The 23738-nt window shown below is 39.4% G+C and overlaps 2 protein-coding genes across 3 annotated transcripts in view; one reads left to right on the top strand and one right to left on the bottom strand.

The window, feature by feature from the left end:
- Window positions 1-973, top strand: part of fip1l1b (FIP1 like 1b (S. cerevisiae)) — a 30146-nt gene extending 29173 nt beyond the window's left edge. Inside the window, exon 15 of one of the 2 annotated variants that reach the window (XM_034188426.1) lies at window positions 407-973. In XM_034188426.1, the coding sequence (XP_034044317.1) occupies window positions 407-548 (142 nt within the window). In that variant the 3' untranslated portion in view covers window positions 549-973. Of the gene's footprint in view, window positions 1-403 lie in introns of both variants that reach the window. The other variant, XM_034188425.1, reaches the window with a different exon arrangement.
- Window positions 974-8307: 7334 nt separating this feature from the next.
- chic2 (cysteine-rich hydrophobic domain 2) lies at window positions 8308-19801 on the bottom strand. Its single transcript, XM_034188238.1, has 6 exons — window positions 19487-19801; window positions 19134-19188; window positions 11382-11537; window positions 11189-11245; window positions 11039-11098; window positions 8308-10714 (listed from the first exon to the last, which is right to left on the bottom strand). Exons 1-6 carry the CDS (start codon window positions 19621-19623, stop codon window positions 10664-10666), a joined length of 516 nt encoding a protein of 171 aa, XP_034044129.1. The 5' UTR covers window positions 19624-19801; the 3' UTR covers window positions 8308-10663.
- Between the last annotated feature and the right edge of the window lie 3937 nt (window positions 19802-23738).

The following is a 23738-nucleotide window of genomic DNA, read 5'->3' as shown; positions in this document are numbered from 1 at the left end:
TGCAACAATAAGTTATAGGAGATATTTTTGTATAACGAGTAGCTCCACAGTGATCACACCGTGGCAGCTGCTGAACTCGGATGCTGATGGTGGCTGTGGAGGACACGTGAATGAAATTTGCATTGCAAATTGCTGGTGTGAGCGGGACTGATGGCTGGTTGATTAACTGTGTTAAACCTCCTTGTGTCTCTTTACCTTGTTGCGTCTCCCTCCTCCCCTCCTTTAACGTTGTAATACTCTTCGTCTGTCATTCTATTTGGTTTTTCCCGACTATTGATCTTATCTTCTTATCCTTCTTTATCACTTTTGCCCTTCTCTCACCCTCATTGTATTTCTTCCCTATCTTTTTGATCTTTATCTTTGGCCCCACCCTCTCCTCCTCACCTTGTCGTCCCTCCGTTAGCAGCAGCAGCAGGAGGAGACACGACAGCGAGGAGGGGGACAGCCACCGGAGGCACAAACACAAGAAGAGCAAGCGGAGCAAGGAGGGCAAAGAGGTCAGCGAGGACATCGGCGCAGACCAGGAGAACCAGGAGGTCATGGAATGATCAGTTGCCGCTTGCTCCCACCCCCTGCAAGATGAAAAAGGGGAGGGAGGAGCTGAACACAAAGCCGGGAAATCGAGAAGTGATTGATGTGTCCCGTCACTGCATCTCTCCATCAGTCTTCATTCTCTTCCATCTCCCTGTGGTTAGTCGTCACCACAGCTGCAGATGAAGAATGGACAGAACAGAGAGGAGATGCTTGTCCTTTTACTTTGAACCTCCTCCTCCTCCTTTCCATCCAGCCCTGTCAGCCCCGGCGTCTCTCTGTCCTCCTCCTCCCACCCTTGCTTGTTCTCTGCAGATTTAGCTCCTTTTTTTGTTTTTGTCCTGTGTGAAGACATCATTAGAAACCTGTCTTTATGTTCAATTAAAATAACTTTTGATAAAATGTCATTTAGTTTATTTGGAATAAATTGTCCAGTAGTCCATGTTCTTTGTGCGTGTTTACCAGTAATTAGTTTGATCATCTGTGTCCTATTCAAAATGCACATAATCCAAATCTTTATTTGGCTTGTTTTTATATTTTGGTCATGAATTTGGCTTTTGGAGATTAGTTTTTGTATTCAGCAAAACGCGCTTGTTTACAGATGTAGCACAGTTCTTGTGTTGTTCCACAAGTCATTTCTTTGTTTACGATATGAGTTTAACTGTTAGTTTGTGCCATCTGGATGAGGATGAAGCTTTTTGTTGTTGTCTCTTCTCACTGGCACAAAGTTCTTCGACAAACAGTGATAGTGAAGCCGTAAGTGCACCTTTGTCCATTTGGTGGTAGTGGTTGGAGTGGGGTGTTTATAAAGCAGGGCTAGGACAACTAGTCAGAATGAGTAGCTAGCACCCAACTAGTCAAGTAGAAACCATCAGGCCAACATCCACCAGCAGCCAATACCTCATCACGTCAAGGCTTAGAACAAATATTGTTTCCAAGTAGTCCACTGTCTTGGTGCTATATTTGAAACTAGTATAGTTTTTCTTAATTTAGGTTAATTTTCATTAGTTGTCTGAACGTTATTGAAAAAAAATGTCAGTTATTGAGAGCGTAATGGCTAACATGACCTACTTAACAATACATAGTATACAAGGGGTGGTTTGACCCAGAAGAAGCCACAACTGAATTAATGTAATGACAAAGTCACTGTCAATATATTCTCGAGTTTTCACCCAAAAGTTGACTGTATAACTTCTGCAAACAATAGCCCTGTAGATGATACCACGGTTACACCAAGCTGTGCTTGATATATATATGTTTAATAATTCTGTCCTCTTCGTGGTCCCTGGTACGAGCCTATAAAACATCAGCCCAAGCTTGTATTAGACAATCAGGCAGATAATTACGCAAAGATTTAGAAATATCTCTGCAGATGAGACAAATCTTTTCCTCATATAGCTGTGGTCGTGTTTTTTTTTTTAAGTCAGAGTTGGTTCTTCTGATTGTGAGAATCTAACCAGACCTCTGGAGAATACAGGTAAGACACCATCTGTTCCTCTCACACTTTCTTATTGTTACAGTAGTGTTCAGAATAATAGTGCTATGTGACTAAAAAGATTAATCCAGGTTTTGAGTATATTTCTTATTGTTACATGGGAAACAAGGTACCAGTAGATTCTCACAAATCCAACAAGACCAAGCATTCATGATATGCACACTCTTAAGGCTATGAAATTGGGCTATTGGTAAAAAAAAAGAAAGAAAAGGGGGTGTTCACAATAATAGTGTGGCATTCAGTCAGTGAGTTCATCAATTTTGTGGAACACAGGTGTGAATCAGGTGTCCCCTATGTAAGGATGAAGCCAGCACCTGTTGAACATGCTTTTCTATTTGAAAGTTACCTCTAAGTGCTGTGACAGAAGACGCCTGTGTGAAGCTAATTTATTTGCAAGAATACCCCGCGAAGTCCCTCTGTTAAATAAAAGACGTGCAGAAGAGGTTACAATTTGCCAAAGAACACATCAACTGGCCTAAAGAGAAATGGAGGAATATTTTGTGGACTGATGAGAGTAAAATTGTTATTTTTGGGTCCAGGGGCTGCAGACAGTTTGTGAGATGACCCACAAACTCTGAATTCAAGCCACAGTTCACAGTGAAGCATGGTGGTGCAAGCATCATGATATAGGCATGTTTCTCCTACTATGGTGTTGGGCCTATATATCGCATACCAGGTATGGATCAGTTTGGATATGTCAAAATACTTGAAGAGGTCATGTTGCCTTATGCTGAAGAGGACATGCCTTTGAAATGGGTGTTTCAACAAGCACACTAGTAAACGGGCAAAATCTTGGTTCCAAACCAACAAAATTAATGCCTCGCAGATGTGAAGAAATGAAAAACTGGTTATACAACTAAATACTAGTTTAGTGATTCACAGGATTGCTAAAAAAAGCAGTTTGAACATAATAGTTTTGAGTTTGCAGCGTCAACAGCAGATGCTACTATTATCGTGAACACTCTTTTCTACTTTTTCTTTTTTTTTAACTAATAGCCAAATTTCATAGCCTTAAGAGTGTGCATATCATGAACGCTTGGTCTTGTTGGATTTGTGAGAATCTACTGGTACCTTGTTTCCCATGTAACAATAAGAAATATACTCAAAACCTGGATTAATCTTTTTAGTCACATAGCACTACTATTATTCTGAATACTGTATATTCCTGTTAAGTGTTAAAGTGAGGTAAATCAACAGTCAAGATTATCAACCAATAAAATCAGGGCATTATTTATTTAGTTTTTATCAGGGTCTGTCATTACAGCAGCAGCTGACAACGAGACGTAGTCACAGCCTGTGTGTGTGTGAACGTGGCTCGGAAGAGAAAAAAACGAGAGAAGCCCAAGATGACAATAAGGGAACTCGAGGTAAGACACTCTATCCAAAATACACAAAAACATAAGCTTCACGAGCACTTTGGTAAGTTCATTCCTTGTTGCATTTGACTGGAACATGCTCTGTTTGTCCTAGTTTTCAGTGTTAATGTTAGTGAGACTGCTAGTTGGTTTAAGCACCCACATTTTTTAACACCATTGCGGTTAACTAAATAGATAATCGGTTTACATTTAGGATAGGAATCCTCTGTTTGCTACCAGACACTCACTCATCTTCAACCGCTTACTCCAAATTAAGGGTCACGATGCTGGAGCTTATCCCAGCAGTCATAGAGCATGAGGCAGGGTACACCCTGGACAGGACACCACTCTGTTGCAAGGCAACATATAGACAAACAAACAAACATTCACACCTGCACGCACACCTACAATTTAAAATTTCTAGTCCACCTAGCCTGCGCGTCTTTGGCTGTGGGAGGAAGCCGGAACACCTGGAGAGAACCCAAGCAAACACGGGGAGAACACGCAAACTCCACGCCGAAAGGCCACAGATGGGAATCACACCCATGACTTTCTCGCTGTGAGGCAACAGCGCTAACCACTAAGCTACCGTGCTACCTGCTACCAGACAGTTCTGATATTTTTTTCACCGGCAACAACTTTCTATGTGATCCCTCAGTGTTTCTGTTAGCTTGTAACTGCTTGCATTCTAATTAAGCATTGCAGCAATTAAATTTATTTTTGTCCTGAGTGAAAAGAATAACCAAAAATATAACAAAAAAGCATCCTGGTTGAAAAATGTTCTATTTTAACAGAGTTGCTCCCATATTTTGTCTAGTGTTAAAAAGTGTGCCAACAATATTTAATTAATTTAATCATCTTATAATGCACCAAATCACAAAAGCCGTCTCAAGGTGCCTCACACAGAACAATATAAAATTGAATAAATAATTAAAAATGAATAATAAATACAAATACATAATTAAAAACAGTAAAAGAATAAAACGGATAAATTAAAACTATTCATAAGAAAGAGAATAAAAATGGGTTTTAAGTCTTGACTTAAAAATGTCCACGGACTCCGACTGTCTCACGGTCGCAGGAAGACCGTTCCACAGGGTGCACGATGAGAAAAAGCTTGTTGACCCGCTGACGACTTCTTCAGCCAGAGAAAAGTCCCGCATCCTGCGACCACAAAGCCTGGGCCGGCACGTAAGGTTCAACAATGACCAAAATGTTAACATTCAGAGCAACTTTAAATCAAACCAAGTCACGGAGGATGATGCTCATAGCTTTGTTTATTGGTAATTCATTACTGTACATAAACCCGCTCATGAGTCATATATAAAGATCACTCACTCTCCATCACACGCTCACATGTACACAACACTAGAAGTTATATACACTGAACAAAAATATGAACGCAACTTTTGTTTCCCTCCCATTTCTGAACTATATACACAAAAGACCTATTTCTCTCAATTATTGTTCATAAATCCGTTAGCGAGCACTTCTCCTTACCTGCGATAATCCATCCCATCTCACAGGTGTGGCATGTTAAGAGGCTGATTAGACAGCATGATTATTACCCAGGTGTGCCCTAGGCTGGCCACAATAAAAGGCCACTGAAATGTGCACGTTTGCTTTATTGGGGGGTTGGGTCAGAAAACCAGTCAGTATCTGGTGTGGCCTCCATTTACCTCACACAGTGAAACGCATCTCTTTCACATAGAGTTGATCAGCAGCTAGACTCCATTGAATGTGAGCATTTACCCACTCAAGTCGGTTATGATGACGAACTGTAGGCAGGTCGAAACCCCGATGAGGACGAGCTTCTCTGAGATGTTTCTGACAGTTTGTGCAGAAATTCTTTGGTTCTGAAAACCGATTGTTGCAATAGCTGTCCGGGTAGCTGGTCTTAGATGATCTTGGAGGTGAACATGCAGGATGTGGAGGTCCTGGGCTGATGTGGTTACATGTGGTCTGCAGTTGTGAGGCCAGTTGGATGGACTGCCAAATTCGTTGACACGCCTTTGGAGACGGCTTATGGTAAAGAAGTGAACATTCAATTCACAGGTAACAGCTCTGGTGGACAACTGGACATTTATGCAGTCAGCAATAGGGCAGCGCAGTCTCGCTTGAACTCCTATGTAATATCACGGGGGGAGTTTCAGCACAAACCATTCAGTCTGGCTCAGTAAACTTAATATACTCGCCGTAACCTTGATGTTGTGACAGTTTAAAATGGTTTCCAGTATTAGTCTCTCCCCACAAAGAGCATCACTTCTAACAGAAAAATGGTGCAGTTTTCTTTTCGGTTGCAGTCACCAAAGCAGTCATGAAAAGTGCAGTTTTTTTCGGTTCTCAGTGGAGAAGGGAAGACGTGGCAAATGGGAGAAGTCGTGTCAGTAAATGTTAGCCTACACAGCTAACCAGAGTAGCTGTGTAACTTTCCACCGCATCGTCACTTTTTCTTTGTATTTTCCACTTTATTTGTGTGTAATTTACCCAAAAACTCAAGTGAAAGTGCCATGTTTGTGGGGACAGATGAGGGCTCTCCCAGATGTAGAAAAATTGCACCATATTTTACCCTTCAAATGAGACTGCGCTGCCCAATTGCAGGCTCGCTCAAAACGTGCGACATCTGGCATTGTGCTGTGATAAAATGGAACATTTCAGTGACCTTTTATTGTGGCCAGCCTAAGGCACATGTGCAATAATCATGCTGTTTAATCGGCATCTTAATATGCCACACCTGTGAGGTCGGCTGGATTATCGCAACAAAGAAATGCTCACCAACACAGATTTAGACTGATTTGTGAACAATATTTGAGAGAAACAGGTCTTTTACGTACAACCCCTGGCAAAAATTATGGAATCACCGGCCTCGGAGGATGTTCATTCAGTTGTTTAATTTTGTAGAAAAAAACATCACAGACATGACACAAAACTAAAGTCATTTCAAATGTCAACTTTCTGGCTTTAAGAAACACTATAAGAAACCAGGAAAAACAATTGTAGCAGTCAGTAATGGTTACTTTTTTAGACCAAGCAGAGGAAAAAAATTATGGAATCACCCTGTAAATTTTCATCCCCAAAACTAACACCTGCATCATATCAGATCTGCTTGTTAGTCTACATCTAAAAAGGAGTGAACACACCTTGGAGAGCTGTTGCACCAAGTGGACTGACATGAATCATGGCTCCAACACGAGAGATGTCAATTGAAACAAAGGAGAGGATTATCAAACTCTTAAAAGAGTAAATCATCACGCAATGTTGCAAAAGATGTTGGTTTTTCACAGTCAGCTGTGTCTAAACTCTGGACCAAATACAAACAACATGGGAAGGTTGTTAAAGGCAAACATACTGGTAGACCAAGGAAGACATCAAAGCATCAAGACAGAAAACTTAAAGCAATATGTCTCAAAAATCGAAAAATGTACAACAAAACAAATGAGGAACGAATGGGAGGAAACTGGAGTCAACGTCTTTGACCGAACTGTAAGAAACCACCTAAAAGAAATGGGATTTACATACAGAAAAGCTAAACGAAAGGCATCATTAACACCTAAACAGAAAAAACAAGGTTACAATGGGCTAAGGAAAAGCAATTGTGGACTGTGGATGACTGGATGAAAGTCATATTCAGTGATGAATCTCGAATCTGCACTGGCCAAGGTGATGATGCTGGAACTTTTGTTTGGTGCCTTTCCAATGAGATTTATAAAGATGACTGCCTGAAGAGAACATGTAAATTTCCACAGTCATTGATGATATGGGGCTGCATGTCAGGTAAAGGCACTGGGGAGATGGCTGTCATTACATCATCAATAAATGCACAAGTTTATGTTGATATTTTAGACAATTGAAAGGATGTTTGGGGATGATGAAATCATTTTTCAAGATGATAATGCATCTTGCCATAGAGCAAAAACTGCAAAAACATTCCTTGCAAAAAGACACATAGGGTCAATGTCAATGAGCAGATCTGATTTGATGCAGGTGTTAATTTGGGGGATGAAAATTTACAGGGTGATTCCATAATTTTTTCCTCAGAATTGAGTGATTCCATATTTTTTTCCTCTGCTTGGTCTAAAAAAGTAACCGTACTGACTGCCACAATCTTTTTTTCTTGATTTCTTATAGTGTTTCTTAAAGCCAGAAAGTTGCCATTTGAAATGATGTTAGTTTTGTATCATGTCTGTGATCTGCTTTTTTTTTCTACAAAATTAAACAATTGAATGAACATCCTCTGAGGCCGGTGATTCAATAATTTTTGCCAGGGGTTGTATATAGAAAATGCTTTCGATCTTTGAGTTCAGCTCATCAAAAAATGGGAGCAAAAACAAAAGTGTTGCGTTTATGTTTTTGTTCAGTGTGTGTATATAAGGACATTTTCTGTGCAGGGTTCAATCACAGTCTGAGATTCATAGAGAACTTTTTTTAATCTGTATACACCATTTGTGTGCACATACATATACCTGCATATGGCCTTACGCCTTGATTTACATAGAATATGATCACAATCATCAGTGTAGATCATTGACTAGTGTGTTTAACTCTGTAGATCAGTATGTTTGGGTTGAGCGAGTTTTCTGTCTTAGTGGTTTGAATTTCAACATGCTGCAACTTCAGATAAATTGATTTAGAACTAAGTAATGCCTGCTATAGCATGAACCCCAGTGAACCATCAAGTAATACTTGAAAGTGAGATGTTCCAATACTATTTTTTAATACCTAGAATAATCCTGAGTGACTTGTACAATTACCAGAGTGCCCAAAACCTACATGTCTTTGTTCAGATTCTTGACACCATTTTTCACATAAATGGATGTATGTTATATCTGTGTATTAATTAAAGAAGCAGAAATTAGCTGGGTACCTGTACTGACCAAAAAAACCTATTACATTAACACGGGCCTAAAGGCAGCTTTTTTATTATAAAATTTTGGGACAGTTTGGGGTCATTGGCCCAGCAGTTCAGCAGAAAAAGTGAGTGTCACATGTTTAACTGTTCAGTACAGCTGCAATGATTGACTATTAAATTAAGTGACACTTATTTAGATTATTATTTTGAGTCATAAAAACTCTAATTCTCCCATTTGTAATGATTAAATGTGAGTATTTTCCAGGTTGCTTTTACTAGTTTCATTACTCCTCTCGGACAGTGAATTGAATATTTTTTGTGCTGTGTAAAAACAAGAAATCTGAAGGCATCAGCTTGGGCTCTGGAAAACATACTTCATTTTTATCACATTAAACAGACATAAATTAATTAATCAAGAAAATAATCAATTGAAGATCACCTTGCCCAGGGATAATCACCCCAACTGCATGTTGTTGCAGCATCTTTGTTTCACCTAGCTTGCTAATGGCGCCATCTGTCTGTCACAGGCAGGTGATACACCTAGCCGCCTTTGTGCAGCTGAGCCCCTTTAACTATTCATTTGACACAATGTCATTCAAACTGAGACCCAAGGGTTCTCCAAAGAGACTTAGATTCAAAACATCTGAGTGTCATAACTGCACAGTAAGACTGGAACCATCAGGACTCTTAAAAACTGTCAGCCCTTTGGTTTTTTTTTTTTTGGTCTACAAACGTAGATTCCACAAAGATCACATCATCATCATCTGCAAAGGCTGTGCTATAGTATGTATTTCAGACAATCAGCAAACCAGTTCCCGATAATGTGTTGATGTTGAAGTATTGTAAGATTTTCACAATAAAGCTCTTTACTTTGGCCTGAGTGCAGCTGCTGCTTTGTGTGACGTGCACTCGGGAACATAGGTTCCAGGCCTATGGAAGGGGAATCGGTAGTCCTAGATTTTCTTTTTCTCCCATTAATCTTTTGAACAGTTACCAGCACGTCGGAGAGGTAACTGGACCTCCAAGCCTGTGGCCAACACCCGTTAATTTCTACCTTACTGGAGCATTTCATTTTGATTTAGTCCATGTTCCATATAAGGACATGGTCAGTTTTACTTTGTGAAGTTACCAAGACAATTTTATTAATCCTACCTGATACAAATTCCTGCTATTAATGGTCATAACAAACCCCCAAACATAAGTCAGAGCACGATTGTACAGAAAAGTGTGTGAACATTCGCATAAGCCAATTATCTGCATGGACGACAGAACATCTGAAGGTGTTGAGGACAATGAAACTGTGCTTTACCGTCAGTGTAAGACACATGTAGAAAGAAGAAAAAATAAAATAAACCAATGGCACATCATTGCACAAACAATGGATGAGTAGTTCTTGAATGTACACATTATATGCTCACACGCGTTTATAAATAAAAGTTAGAAAAACTTAATGGCAAAGCTATATCTCAAAGACTGAACCCTGCTTTAAAGAATAACGAGTGCCTTTACATGTCTGATTTGTCTTTTTGCTTAGATTTTCCTCGCACACACACACACACACACACACACACACAAAAAAACATGGTGAAGTTTTGTCTTTCACCAAACAGTAAACAAAACTTTAAGATACTAAAAAACTAAAAACAGATTTTCTTCTTTGCAGTAGGAGTGGCCTTATTTCTTGGTTACTTGAACCAGTGGAGCCAGTCTAACACCTGGACACAATGGTCCAGTTAAATTTTTTGGAATCCATTCATACCGTGGAGAGTTCGCTCAGCGTGATGACATCACTGGGCGATGGTGACGCACAGTGAGAGGTGTACAGACGTGAACGAAGGTACATGTTCTGGATGCCTTTGCAAAACTTGTGACCGCGGCAGAGGTGATTTGGTGGAAGGCACACAGTTCCTTTAGAGTTTCATGTGTTGCCTTCACAGTCTCAAGATAACCAAACCAACTCTTACAAAAGCACTGGGGTGTAGTTTTTTTTTTTTTTTTTTTTTGCAGGTGCAGTATGCAACAGGAAAAGTAAAGTCAAAACATTTTGATTAAAAAAAAAAGGTGGTGGGGGTCAGATGTACCATGTGGTTAGGTGGGGGAACAAACTAGTGACCAACTCCAGTTGTAGCAGAACCTGAGTGCAATGTCACTCCAGCACCAAAATCCACCATGTAACCCTGGGCCAGTCCTCTCGACGGTCCACAGGCTCTGCTGCTAGCAAGTCCCCTTTGTGCAGCATCTCGCCTAATAAAACATGATCCATTGGTGCGTTTACTCCAACCACCCAGTGCAGCAGTGCTGTGTTTAATGTGGTGAATCTGTACGTAGGAGAATGGGTGAAAGAAGGGATAATAACTGCTGTGCTGTAAACAAAAGCTGCTGTGGTTCTGTGATGGAGCTGGGCAGGACTGGAGGTCAGAGTTCTGCTGCTGGCTAATCTGGTCTGAAGATGGGAATCTTGGGTAGAAATTCTATTAGGATTACCTGTAGATGATAAGAGGAAAACATAAACAAGCATCACTGGTTAAATACTACACACAAGCATCACAAAACTGGAGATTTGAAAAATGGGCAAAGATATGGCTACATGCACACACAAAAATAAAAATTTGCCTACCTATGATGTGGACTTATAACTAGGCTACTATTAGCAATATAACAAATCAAAGAACAGGACTGCTGGATAATAATATGAAGTATCAAGGATGAGGCATCAATAGGCAATATATCAAGTTTGATCAAGTCTGTGGTACAATCTCACACATGTGAAGGGCGAGCACACAAACATTAGCCACCACAGATACTTACGTATTCCATCATGTTGTTGCTTTCACACTTCCTTTTGCTTAGTCTCCAATGCAAACACAACTGCAGACAGAATGCAAACACGGTCAACACGTTTATCAACCAGCTGTGATTCAGACACAAACTAAACTCGCTCATGCATGCTGTACACACCTTGTGGTAAAGTCTGCTGTTCTCCCACTCGAGGAGTTTCTCTATAGATCTTCTTGTCTGGAAAGCAGCAGTGAGAACAGCATATAAACCTGGATTCTGAGCTCATGTGGATTTCCTGCAGTCTCACTGATAATGTAACAGGAGCACTTCTCAGTTTAACTTTGAAAAGCGTGAGTGAAGGACAGTGTCTCACCCTCTTGCTGAGGCAGATGACGGGCCACAAACTGAAGCCCAGCGTGCAGCAGCAGCACAGGCAGCCGCACATGAGCCACCGTAAATTAACCTGCAGTGTCTTCCTCAGGCAGACGTTTACACGGTTTATACTGGCTTTAAATTCCTCTGGTGCCACCTGAGGATGCACACATTAACACCACCATAAAGATGACATTTACTGTTTTAACATCAAATGTATGTAACTTGTGTACAAGATCTGTGTTCTTTATGCAGTCAGAGAATATCTGGGTTTTATATTTGTTGCAAAATAACAAAATGCCAAGGGGGCTATTGTTTGTCTGTGTAGGAGCAAGAGAATATGAAAAGCTTTAAATAACATTCTATACAGGATTGCTGTATTTTCCGGACTATAAAATGCATCTGTCCAAAAATAGTGCCATGAGTACTGCAGCTCACCTGGATGACACAAGACATCACAGCTAGCATGGCCAAACACCAAGGCCATATCAAGGTCAAAAAAATTTTTTTTTTTTTTTCTTAAAAACCCTTCAGATATGTTTTGGAGCTACCTACTGGCTACCCTTGTACCATGTTTTAGCTCAATATCTTTAAAAACTGCTGACCAATGGCTCTATGTAGCATTTTCAATAGTGGGTGTGATCACAGTCACATCAAGGTCAAATTGAAAATTTTGCAAAAACCATCACATATGTTTTTCTTTTTGACTGCTACCCATGTAGCACATTTTAGGTCAATTGTTGCATAGATGGCTGAAAAATGGCTAGATATGAGATTTTCGAGATGGCAGCCATACATTAAGTCAGATCGGAATTCCTTGAACAAACTTTGGTGCCCTCATGAGTAGGAACAAGCACACCAAGTTTCAACTTCACTGATCCAGCAGTTTTGGAGAAGATGTTTACACATGCCACCGCTGCCAGACCGAAGACCCACGGCATAAACCCATGGGACCTTTGATCCAGGTGAGCTAAAAATGTATGTTAAAGAAGGAAAAACATTTATAGATTTCACACCTGTCTATAAGCTAAACTTATTTTTGAAATGTGGTGCGACCAATTCATGCAACAAGAAGTAAAATTAATTTAATCTCTATTATTCATTTATAATGCAAACAGCATGTTAATGAGCAGAAGATAATGAGCAAAGTAATGCTATTGCACCAAAGACGAATACAGTACCAAGAAGTGACATATAATACCCCATAGGAACAGATTTCCCACATAGCTTCGTTCCGCCGCTGCCGCCATGTTGGACTGTTTAAAACCTGTCAGACCCACAGTCTTTCAGACTACATGATGTAGCTGATTAAAGAAGCCAAGATTACCGCAGCTGTTGTAGAAGTCAGCTTTTTTTGTCTTTTCCTTGTACTTTGAATAAGTAAAATAAGTACATTAATACACGAGTAGCCTTAACATGTTCATAACATGTAATGAGCCAACACTTCAACCATACAGTCACTTTCACTTATGGTGTCAAATCTGATGCATCAGAATAATATAGTTCATCATAAATATAAAGCATATTATAGATAATGAATATACGCCACAGACAAACCAAAGTGGTCATGCAAATTGTACACATCCATAAAATGATGGATTGACAGCATTGTGACTTCCTCAGAAATCAAAGCTGACATGAGTGCGAGTTTTCTTAAGTGTGGTTCATGTTTCTGTATGAACCTAACACTGTTAATATCTCTATTTGTATAAATATATGTACAATATGTATGAAGTTTTCAATCTGACCTGTTGCCGTTGTTTCTCTCACGAGTTACAAATCACAGCTTGATGAAAATTTATCCATGTAAGATATCTGGAAATGCTTTAACTGCTTATTATGAATGTGAATAACCACAGCGTATTTACAGAAGTTCCTCTGCGTTTGCTCCAGGTATGTTTCTCAGCCGGCAACAAGCAGAAAGTAAATCACTTATTTTAAGAGCTGAAAGTCTTTTCTGTAACACTTTTATTAGTAACAGTCCCAGTGTTCACCACAGCTATCCACTGTGGCTTCAGTATTCTGCTCGTGATGAAAATAAACCACAATAATAATTAGTCAAGACAAGTAAAAAGTATGTTAAATTACACTGTTGGGAACGCTCATGTTGTCTGCAGCAGTCCAAGATGGCGGCAGCTTCCACAGCACCACCAGTGGCTATTGACTAAAGTGCATCAGAATGTTGTCTCTTGGTACTCTATTCTCTTTGATTGTATGAGGCATAAAGAACTCTGCTTCTTCGATCAGAGGTGAGGCAAGTGTGTAAACTCTTAAAACACATAATTGCATATAAAGGAAACACTTCCTATTTGGCTTGACTTTGTTATTCTTGATGTCTCACAGAGTCCAAACAGGTGCTCTGCCAATAAAGCATGATTTCTTACGTTTACTCAAAGACACAGAATCTCTCTCTTATTCAGATCTTGTTTTTTTAAAATGGTGGTTGGCATCCAGCTCAATGGGGTATTACTGCCACTTTCTGCTCTGGAAGGTGAACCAGTACCTCATTCTCTTGATAGGCATGTACACAGTGCCATCTGGTGGCCACAGATGACAACGCAATACTCTTAAATATATGTCGCAGGACCTCCCAAACTAGTAAAAACAGAAAAAAAAAACCCTGTGATTTACAGTATAATACAGTATTGATGTCAACCGTCAAAGGGTGTTGACTAACTTCAAGCATGGGTGATCAAGCATTCCCTGAATAAACATTCCTGGTTAATGTTCTGATGAACCTGTCTGATCACTTACCAGCCCTTGCTCCTCCATACTACTAGCTGCTCACATGTATTATTTCAGTGGTTGGATTATACATTTTTTTTGTAATAACACACCTTAAAGCTGTACAGCCTTTCAAATTTCACAAAACTGACTAAATTAGTTTCTACTGAAATCCATATATTGTTTGAGCAAGCAGCCAGTTGATGTTGCCGTGCCTTTTTCTACTCTGATTGGCTGTCGCTGTGTGCTTCCCAGTATCCCTCACGCAAGTTGGGGGAAGCCCCCACGTGATCAATAACGTCCCCATGGTCGCTACCATAGACTGTATGGGTCGCTACCAAAAGTAGTTCAAGACTGTGTTCCTTCAAAAAAAAAATTTCTTTAGGGAAATAATTTTTTCCAGACAGTGCAAATTTTTTATTATATTGGCAATCTCATATTATGAATCCCTTAATTTAAAGGGTAAGGAATAAAATTATAATGGTGCCAAAAAAAATATTTTTTTTTATGACAAAAAAAAAACCATCAGTACATCTTTAATTACATATACGCTACCACCAAGTGAAGTTTCACTTAAATTCATAAAGCAGCTTATAAGAAGTTGTGCTTAGGAAGTCTGTATCATAAAGATTAAGACAAAATTATTAACCCCCCCCCCCCAATTCAATTTAATGTGTTCTTCAGAAATTCCCCAAGTGCTTTTTAAAGAAACAGGAATTTTCAACACAGCATTTCTAAACATCCTAGTTTTATCTGAGATGCTTAATTTACTTTGCACTCAGAAACAAAAATTTTTCACAATAACCAAAAACTACCTTAGTCAAAATTATTAACCCCCAATACAAAGTCTATTGTGTACATGACGTGTGTTTGGACTCTTTTTTTTTTTTTTTTTTTTTAAAGCTGTATACCACAGCATTTTTGAGTTGAAACCCAACAACCAATGTGAGTTCAAATTGCAGACTTTAAGCTTTAATTAAAGTGTATTTACATCCAAATCAGGTGCAGGAATTATAGTACTTTTTGTATGCAATTGCAAATACTTAAGGGCTTAAACTACTTGAATAAAAACATTATATAATATTTAATGCGAGGCAGGGGTGGTGGCCAAGTGGTTACTGCGCTTGGTTTCAGTGCAGAAGGTGGCGACCCCGAAAGCAAAAACAAGGGAGCAGCCGAAGGGACTTACTTTTATATAATATTATAATGCACTGTCTGAAAATCCTTTGCAGTCAATGAGTGCCTGAAGGGTGGAACTCAGATGTCACAAGATACTGATTTCCTAACTTCAGTTCTGCCTTCAGCAAATAAAATGCTGCTGTCGTATTCAGGCCACATGACCTGTCTGACTATTCTGCATTATTGCCTTAAAGACTTGAATTGTTTGGTGGTATGCTACAGGTCATTGTGCAGCTGTACTGGTTTGCAGGCATTTTACTGAATTTGAGCAGATGACATTTCAGAATGCACTGTGCTCCATTTGTCAGCAATCACGTCATCAATAATAAGAATAAAAAATGCTAGGAATCCAGTTCCACCAGTGGCCATGCATGATCACCAACAAAAGACTTCACAGATGGGCTGTTACACTGCATGTGCACCATGAAGTTACTTGCCTCTTCCCAGCTTTCTGGTATAACTTCTCACTAGGAAAGTCAATCCATGATCTCAAAAATGAATGTTACTAGTCTCCACAAAAATAACAACAAATACAATGAAGAAATTTTGCACAGTCTATATTGGTACTAATGACACTATTCAAAGTATGAAGCAGATCTGGTCAGTTAGGAAGATTTTCTGAAATCTGGTGATCTGAGGTGGATCTTGCTCCCAGGCACCTTCGTGATGGCGATACGAGTGAGATCAGCTAACACTTCTCTCCCTGTTTGGGGATTGAACATATGACCTACTGGTCACAATACCACCTTTGTGTTTGAGAAACACCACTTTCCCATCATTTACTCTGTTGAAGTCTCTTGATTACTGACTTGGAGGAATACATTAACCTGCTGCAAGGCGTTCTTAATCTGGCCAGATGTTAATGAAGGGGCTTTTTCTGCACAAGGAAAATAACTCTCGAGTACAGCTATAAAATCATTTTTAAAAAAAAGACAGCATTAATAAAATATGAAGAAATATGGTTTAATGTTATTTTGTTGTGTGGACAGTGAAGTATTCTGCTAAGACCCTGTTCAGGCTAGGGCTCAATTCAGCCTGAGCAGGATTCAGGCCAAATCAGGGTTGAGTCGGATAGGTTTTTTTCTTAATGGTCCAAACCAGATTTAAGCCGGAACATTTTCTATCCAGCTCAACTCTGAACTGTATTTCAGAGAGATTCGCCAAGGTCTCAACGCAAATGTGGCTAGAATCTGACATTAAACTTCCACACAATACTTCTGTGTGCTCACAGTCTTTTCCACTCTGGTGGCATTTAGTAAACAGTGATGTGAATGGGCCTTGACAAAAAAAAAAAAAAAAAAGAAAACCCTGAAAAGATAAAACAACATTCAGTTTGTCCTTGTTGCTCTGGTAAGCAGCAAAAGTTAAAAAAAAATGTAACTTTTGAAGGCAAGTGTCACCATGATAGCCATAAGTGATAGCTGGCTGTGCTTTATCTTTACAGAGAAGGAAAGGAACAGGGAGAGCTGCATTATTTGAGTGCAGAGAGTTGCCTGGTTTTAAACACATAAATGTAAATAATTCGTGATATTTCAGAAAGGACTGAATTTATAACCTAAAAAATACAACTTTTTAAGCTGGCATCAGAGCCAGGGTTTCCTGTTTTAATATAATGCTGTGCAAAATGCTAAAACTATTACAACTATCTATGAAGTAAATTATGGTCCTTGTCGTTATCTTTGAAAAATGATTACCTGCAGTCTGCTGCTGCAGGTGACAGAAATTCTGCCAGAACAACCACTGTGACTGATTTTCTGATGCAGTCATCTGAACACAGCATAAATCCAGACATATACACACACACGGCTTGAATTCAGCTTGAGCCGTTCTGAATACTGTCCAGATAGTAAGCAAACTGGATTGAATCTTGCTCAAGGCGGATTGCCAACCCTAGCTTGCTAAGTGCTGCATAAAGAGCAAATGTGTGGGCAAGCACACACACAGTCAAATGTTTGGATACATTCATTGTTAAAGGGAAAGTGTGTCCAAGCATTTTGGCTGGTTTTGTGTATATACAGTGCATCTGGAAAGTATTGACGGTGCTTCACTTTTTCCACATTTTTGGTATGTTTCATCCTTATTCCAAAATGAAATAGATTCAAATGTTACTGTACCATTCCCCAAATTTGTGCGAGACAATCCTGTCTCGGAGGTCCACATACAATTCCTTCGACTTCATACTTGGTTTGTGCTCTGACATGCACTGTCAACTGCAGTACCTTATAGGTAGACAGGTGTGTGCCTTTACAAATCATGATCAATCAACTAAATTTACCCCAGGTGGACTCCAATTGAGCTGTAGAAACATCTCAAGCATGATCAGTGAAAACAAGATGCACCTGAGCTCAATTATGAGGTTTTTTTTTTTTTTTTTTAAATAAATTTGCAAAAATCTTAAAAAAAAAAAAAAAAAACTTTCACACTGTCACTATGGGGTATTGTGTGCAGATTTTTTAAGAAAAAAATTAATCCATTTTTGAATAAGGCTGTAACATCACAAAATGTGGAAAAAAGTGAAGTGCTGTGAACACTTTCCAGATGCATTGTGCGCATATATATATATATATATATATATATATATATATATATATATATATATATATATATATATGTGTGTGTGTATGTATGTATGTGGAGCCCTGATTAACTCAGTATGTGCAAATGCAAAACAAAAACACAAGCAGATATAACCTCCAGCACATTTAAGAATTTGACAATGTGTCCGCTGCAAATTCAGACAATACATGCAAACACAAAAACCATTTGAAAAGTTTCACAACACATGGAAAGTACTGACAACACAAACTGAATTTTTTTGTCTGGAGATCATTAACTTACTATTACTTTTCACTGCATTACAATTGTAATAATAAACAATAATATAACAAGAATAAGCATAAACTCATGAATAAAGTAAATCAACTTACACAGCTCTGCCGATCAGATAACGAGTGAAGCGCTGCAATGCACTCAAATGTCTGTCAGCTGAAGACCTCTGGGTAGAGTCTGCTGCTCATTTTGTAACTGAAACTTTGCAATGTGTTTGAGTGTGTTGGATGAATTTGTGGAAGATATCAAATTAAAATCTTGCATGTGCTGCAGGTTGTATTTGTTTGTGGCTTCTGTGTTTTTTGATGCAATAACCTGTTGCTGAATTTATACCTTTTTTTTTTTTTTTGCATTTGTAAGTGTTTTCTTGCTTTTACTAATCTTACTGGAGTGTCCATGGATACAGAAGATGTATCCCAAAGCATGAATTCTACAGGTAAGGTATTCAGAAGGCCACGTGACCCTTGTACCAGATGTGATACTAATTCAAACAGGGGAGGGAAAAAAAATGGGTGAACGTGTTTTGCAGACAGGAAATTCTTTCAAATCTCTTGATGAATTACAACATGCCATCAAGTGATATGAAACTCAGGCTTAGTAAAATGAATCACATATCCACAAAAACCCAAGGAAAAGATATGGCACAGGGGTTGACATGATGACAATTAGTCAAACAGATACATGCCATATCTGTTGACAGTCAGTCTACAAATATGGGTTTCTATCTGGAGCCAACACGTTATCTTAATTTGGAAGCGTCATGGCCCCTATTGACCACGAACAAAGAAAAACAAAAGTTATTGAGAACTATGGTCCATTCCTGGAATGAATGGGTCATCTTTGGCAAACCTCAACTATAGTTGTCCTGCAAATTAAAGGGGGACTGCAGAGTCTTGGTGGACGTGGACACACCACAGAAATAACTGATCAGACAATGACCTGGCTGACAAGCTACTGACCACAGAATTAAGTGCTTTTAAAATATGTTGCGACACATTTAACAGTGAAATAAGTTACTCACCTTTCCCGTAAGTGCTGAAGGAAACTCTGACTCAAACTTGTTACTAAGTCCAAACCTGAAGGGGAGCAAAGGCAGTAAAGATGACCAGCTAAACAACGACTCACGTGTCTTAGCACGAAAAAAAGGTGTAAAAAGACAACGTACATGTGAGTGACGGTACTATTATTCTGGTATAAAACGGAGCTGGGAGCTGGACGTAGGCCACTCCTTGACTACTTCAGCTCCTTAGCGTTAGCAGTGGCTACCTGGCTGGCTAGGCTAGGCTAGGCTAGGCGGCCAACGCAGCTAGCAAGCGGTTATTGCCGCATCCTTTCACGGTCATGTCAAACCGTGAGGGTCGCTCGACTACTTACACGGTGACGTGGCCGGACCCACGAACTACCACTGGGTCCGGAGCGTACTTGAGGAGCTGCTCCTCCGCGGCCCTGTCCTCGTCCTCTTCTTCCTCCTCCTCCTCTTCTTCGTAGATCTCATCAAAGTCCTCCATCATGGCACGATTCGGCCTCGCTCTTCCCACGACAGACGCCGAGGGGAGACGCGACGCCGACAGACACCGAGACCTTACCGAGGGCACACAGCGGGGTGAGCGAGCCAGAAAAAGGTCGGTCCGAGCGGCGGCACAGTTGGTTCACAGTGCTCCGCTAAACAAAATATCAACATCCGCAGCCACACAGGAAGCAGCGCTGACGTCACCACAAATAAATAAATAAATAAATAACAAAAACATGAACATCCGCAGCCACACACGAAACAGCGCTGACGTCACCACCACCAATAAATAAACAAATAATAATAATAATAACAAAACATAAACATCCGCAGCCACACACGAAACAGCGCTGACGTCACCACCACCAATAAATAAACAAATAATAATAATAATAACAAAACATAAACATCCGCAGCCACACAGGAAGCAGCGCTGACGTCACCACCACCAAAAAAACTCCAAATAAATAAATACTACTACTATTACTAATAATAATAACAAAACATGAAATTCACATATAATTTATTTTCCTCTTGACTTATAAAATTTTTGCCGAGGTATTCCAATTCACAATTAATTTTATTGTGTAAAAATAAGTATACAAATTTCTATATAACACATCATACAAAAAGAATATATTAAAACCTGGTGGCGTTACCATAATAGAAACAGTAGTTTCTTTTAAAAGTATTCACACTTAGCGAGTAAACCACATACCAAGGCAAACTATTCCATAACACAAGCTTCTTAAAAAAAAAATAAATAATAATAATAATATATATATATATATATATATATATATATTTAGTCTCAGGCACGTGCACAGATATTTTTGGGGAGCAAGTGCTCAAGCTCCAAAAAAAGGGCACCCACCGCCAAAATGATTTATTAAAAAACACCGTACTTCAGGGTCACCGTACAATACACATCTAATCAAATAATTCAAATGATCAAATTGCCTAAATAAATGGGAAAAACAGGCAAAAACAAAGCCATATTGTGCGTGCTTTTTAATAACCAAACCATACTTTAAATAATCGGTAAAACTATTCTAACTTAAAACCATTAAAAAAAACTCTGCTCTGAATAAGTTAAATAAAATAAAATACTAAGGAGGTGAGGTCAAGGGAGCAGGATTGTTCAAGTAGCATGTACATTAAGTAGATGCTTCATGGGAGTACTCTTGGTGACATCTCTTGGAAGACTCTAACCCAAATATGGTTCGTAATGTATAACAGAACAGGAAAATAAATTCACAGTTAAAGAATAGATAATATGTGTGGCTTGGGATAATACCAAAACTTTTCATCTGTACTGCAAATTTGTGGTGGCAAACCTGAAACATTGTTTCACTATGTATTGTATTAACGGAATTAATTGTATTATATATGAACCAACACTTCCAGATGTGAGCATATTACACCTGTACTTTAGTCTCTCCACTGGCTTCCAGTTCATTTTAGAAATGATTTTAAGATTTTCGTTTGTTTTTAAAGCAATGTATGGTCTTGTACCATCCTACTTGTATAGAAAGTTTACAGTAGGGCATTAATGGCCTCTGGTCAACTTTACTTAGATGTTCCAAGATCAAAATATAAACATTGGGGTAATTGCGCTTTTACGGTAGCTGGCCCCAGACTGTGGAACAAGTTGATTTACACACTATTTCTGGCCGAGCACTTTTAAAATCAAAGCTCAAGACTTTTTTTTTAATTTAAACTGGCTTATAGTACTTAGTGGTGCTGTGACGTGTTTTGTTTTTTGTGCTGCTTCTTCTTCTTTTTTTGTCAATTCTTTTTCCTTGATTTTAATATAAAGCACTTTGGACACTGTCATCCACATAAAATTCTTAGAAGATTGTCTTGCATCAGTGAAAAGCTGGATGTCCAGCAATTTCCTACTTTTAAACTCTGATAAGACTGAAATGATGGTTCTTGGTCCAGTGAGACATCAGCATCAATTTGACCAGCTAACGCTTAGCCTATAGGCTCATGTGTCATACATCACACTGACAAAGTGAGGAACCTTGGGGTAATTTTTGATTTTACAATGTCCTTTGACCTCCACATTAGAGATATTATGAGGACTGCTTTCTTCCACCTGTGAAATATAGTGAGGATTCGTCCCATCCTGTCTATGGCTGATGCTGAGACCCTGATTCATGTGTTTGTCTCTTATAGATTGGACTACTGCAATGTTCTATTTTCTGGTGTACTGCAGTCCAGCATTAGGGGTCTCCAATTGGTTCAAAATGCTGCTGCCAGACTTTTGACAGAAAGCAGAAAGTTTGACCACATTACACCCATTTTGGCGTCTCTTCACTGGCTTCCTGTCCCAGTGAGGTCAGATTTTAAGGTTCTGCTACTAACCTATAAAATTGTTCACGGACTGGCACCTCCCTACTTAGCTGACCTAATTAAACCCTACGTACCGGCCCAGGCTTTGCATTCTCGGGGTGCGGGACTACTTTGTGTCCCTAAGGTGAATAAGAAGTCTGCGGATCACAGAGCTTTCTCTTATCATGCCCCTGTTCTGTGGAATGATCTCCCTGCGTCAATAAAACAGTCAGATTCTGTAGAGACTTTTAAGTCCAGACTTAAGATGCACTTATTTTCCCCTTCGTATGGCTAGCATACTGGCATAGTATGCTAGCCATACTATGCTTTTTACGCTTTTAAATTCATTTTACTAGGAAACTGAGCGGGCTGCAGCCCAAACTTTATCTAAATTCTTTAAAATTTTTTCTTTTAGTTAAGGTTAGGGCTAGTGGGCGGCGATCACCTTAGTATTTCTTCTGGTTTTCTTGTTGCTTAATGCTGACAAATTATACTGTATTTGTTGTCTTTCCGATGCTTGATTCTGTTTTTTTCTCTCTTTGAGGTGTGGCTCCATCCAGAGATGGTAGTGGTGTCTACTTCTGCAACCCTCCCATGCTGTGCACCAGCAAAATTTCCTGTTTATTCGTTTTGTAAATTGTTTGTCAATTGTGTCTGTAGCATGGCCTAAGCAGTGGGTCATCCCTTTGAGTCTGGTCTGCTTGAGGTTTCTTTCTCAAATCATCAGAGGGAGTTTTTCCTTACCAGTGTCACCTGTATGCTTGCTCTGGGGGTTGGTAAGGTTAGATCTTACTTGTGTGAAGCGCCTTCAGGCAACTTTGTTGTGATTTGGTGCTATATAAATTAAAATAAATTGAAATTGTCTGTCTGCTGTAAAGGGCTAGAGAAATGACTGTGTTTCAGAAAATTATTCCACAAACGGTATCCCCAATATGTTTTGAAACATATAACCAAACAGTAAAGCCAGAATTAATGAATGGATGGAACATTTTCCTTGGGATGAGACTGAAATTTTTTGTTTGGAGTTCAAATTAATGATGGCAAAGACCAGCCGCTGTTTGGCAACTTTGTGAACTTTTGCAACACCCACTTTCTGTAGTCTCTATTAAAACGAAGCCATGCTGAACAGTGGCACCTGCTGGATGGTTCAGGGATGTGCATTACTATCAAATTCTGAATTTCATATTTAAAGGCTGCAGTCTGTACGTGCACGGACACCTGTTGCTTTTAAGCTCTTTTTCAATTTCACATAACACAATAAGTTTTCATCTTCATTTTGTTACATTATGACGTCTCAGAAATTGGCCATTATCACCCCAGTGGTGGATTTTTATGATTCATTCACACTGAATGTCCAAGCAATTCTAAATCTCTAAATTTTTCTTCTCTCCGTCTGATTCGCTGACACAGGAAGCTCTCTGCACAGGTGCTGGAGCAGAAGAGACAGCAAATGATAGTCCAGGCCAAGCAGGGGGGACATGGAGAGTAACTTGAGGAGATATGAGCAGGAAAATCAGTGGGTCGAAAAGCGGCGAGCTTGAACACCACAACGGCTTTATCCAGTGAGTTCAGTCAGACTGTGATGGTTCTGGACTTGGGTCTGTGGTTCTTTAATGTCTCATCAAGATTTGAGCCTCATTTTAACCTTTTAGTCATTGTGACTTTTTGTTCTTGCAGTAACATGAAGCTGGAGATTGTGGCGAGTTCCTCCTGAGAAGACAGAGTGAAGAGGAAAATCCACTGCATTCAGAGGACGCCAGCATCACTCGAGATTTTTGT

This window comes from Thalassophryne amazonica, chromosome 15 (assembly GCF_902500255.1).
Source record: "Thalassophryne amazonica chromosome 15, fThaAma1.1, whole genome shotgun sequence".
Taxonomy (NCBI): domain Eukaryota; kingdom Metazoa; phylum Chordata; class Actinopteri; order Batrachoidiformes; family Batrachoididae; genus Thalassophryne; species Thalassophryne amazonica.
This window is presented reverse-complemented; position numbering and strand designations above follow the sequence as displayed.

What these genes read in the sequence shown, in the direction of transcription:
- chic2 (XM_034188238.1), bottom strand. Translation starts at nt 19,623, where the DNA reads ATGATGGAGGACTTTGATGAGATCTACGAAGAAGAGGAGGAGGAGGAA. An exon ending in CTTCAGCACTTACGGGAAAG is followed by an intron (nt 11,538 to 19,133) that starts GTGAGTAACTTA and finishes GTGCATCCTCAG; the next exon opens with GTGGCACCAGAGGAATTTAA. An exon ending in TCATCTGCCTCAGCAAGAGG is followed by an intron (nt 11,246 to 11,381) that starts GTGAGACACTGT and finishes GCTGCTTTCCAG; the next exon opens with ACAAGAAGATCTATAGAGAA.